Below are 1,491 nucleotides of genomic sequence, written 5' to 3' on the forward strand. Positions count from 1 at the left end.
CCCCAATACACATTTTCCCAGAAAAAAGCACAACAGTGTCTGATTGTGAATGTTTTCTTCTTGTTGCAGAACAGAGTTATTAAAGGAGTGTACCCTGCCAGCCCTTCCTCCTGGCTGTTTGTCGCCATAGGAATCCTGGCCACCATGTATATGCAGTCTGACCCCAGCATGGGGCTCATTGCCAAGATACAGCAGCACCTTCCACTCAGGTACACACAGTCAGGGTTCATTTGGAAAGTTTTATCTGCCTTATGTCCATGATTAATAGATTTAGTCTTTTGAAGGAGCAGTTCATGATATACTGTAAATATCCAAGCTATGGTTGGGCGATATTGGCAAAAAACATTAATCATGATTAATTGTGGTATTTAGCTGATAACCATTAATATAACAATTAATCACCTGGAGTCCCTGGACACCTCATGCCCTAATCACACGACCAATTTAAATCTCACTAATGGGAAAGATTTGCTCTCTGTAAAAATTTATTCCAAATTGTGTCAAAAGTACATACTTCAGTGTATATGGCAATTTTTTTATTGTGTTGCTAGACTAAGTAAAACCAGAGTTATCATAACTGTGGTTTTACGTAGTCTAGCAACAGGAAACCTCCTGTCAGTCTGCCTGGTGGCATTAATCATATTAATCATCAAGCGCCAAACAATAATCTACTGAAGTTTTTCCGACGATTAATTGTGCACAATACAATTTTGCCCAACCCTAATCCAATCACATTATAATTAGTCTTTCTGACAGTGTGGCACTCACCTTTTTTGTTTTCTGAATAGGGCTGCATGATACATCATTTTGAGTATCGTCATCGCGGTGTACATGTGTGCAATAGTCACATCACAGGTCCTGTGATGCAGGAGGCAGATTAAATCAACATGTAAACCAGAAGTCACTAAACTGTTTTTATTTTGATGATGGCCGCAGCCACTTCCACTGGCAGAAGTGGCTCTGAGCACTTCATGTAAAAAATAAAAAATAATTAAAATAAACTAATTTTGTCAGAAAACCTCTGGGACATGAATGTCAGTGTTGTTCAGAGAAATGTTATCTGAATCCTCGAGCTGTGGAGGATGACAACTAGGGTCTTGATGAAAACGAGGAGGAAAAGAGGTGAAATACAGTTCAGCATGAATGTTATTATACTTAAAGTTTACTTTTTATAAACTAAAAAAGTTCTAATTTAGTCCGACGTATTAAATCGAAATACTTTCTAGTACACTACAAGTACATGGTGAGTAATATACTTGATATCCTTAAACCTATACACAAGTTTTATTAAAATAAACTTCAAATATACTACTTTTTGCGAAGGGTAATATTAAAGTGACGAAAACAGAAATTATACTCGACAAAGAGTCAACATGTTAAACACAATTCACATTTGCACATGATAGAAGGAAACATGCTCAGTTCCCAGCACAATAAAACAATAAAAGATAACAAGAATAACTCTCATAAGACAAACAAAACATACTTGCA

The 1,491-nt window shown here is 36.6% G+C and overlaps 1 protein-coding gene across 1 annotated transcript in view; it reads left to right on the forward strand.

Moving 5' to 3' along the window:
- cpt1a2b (carnitine palmitoyltransferase 1A2b) overlaps window positions 1-1,491 on the forward strand; it is a gene marked incomplete at its 3' end in the record, with an annotated part of 41,679 nt that overhangs the window by 9,339 nt on the left and 30,849 nt on the right. Inside the window, 1 exon segment of the mRNA XM_014025592.1 lies at window positions 70-209. Coding sequence (XP_013881046.1) covers window positions 70-209 — 140 coding nt within the window.

The sequence above is a fragment of the Austrofundulus limnaeus genome, unplaced genomic scaffold, assembly GCF_001266775.1.
Source record: "Austrofundulus limnaeus strain Quisiro unplaced genomic scaffold, Austrofundulus_limnaeus-1.0 Scaffold486, whole genome shotgun sequence".
Lineage (NCBI taxonomy): Eukaryota > Metazoa > Chordata > Actinopteri > Cyprinodontiformes > Rivulidae > Austrofundulus > Austrofundulus limnaeus.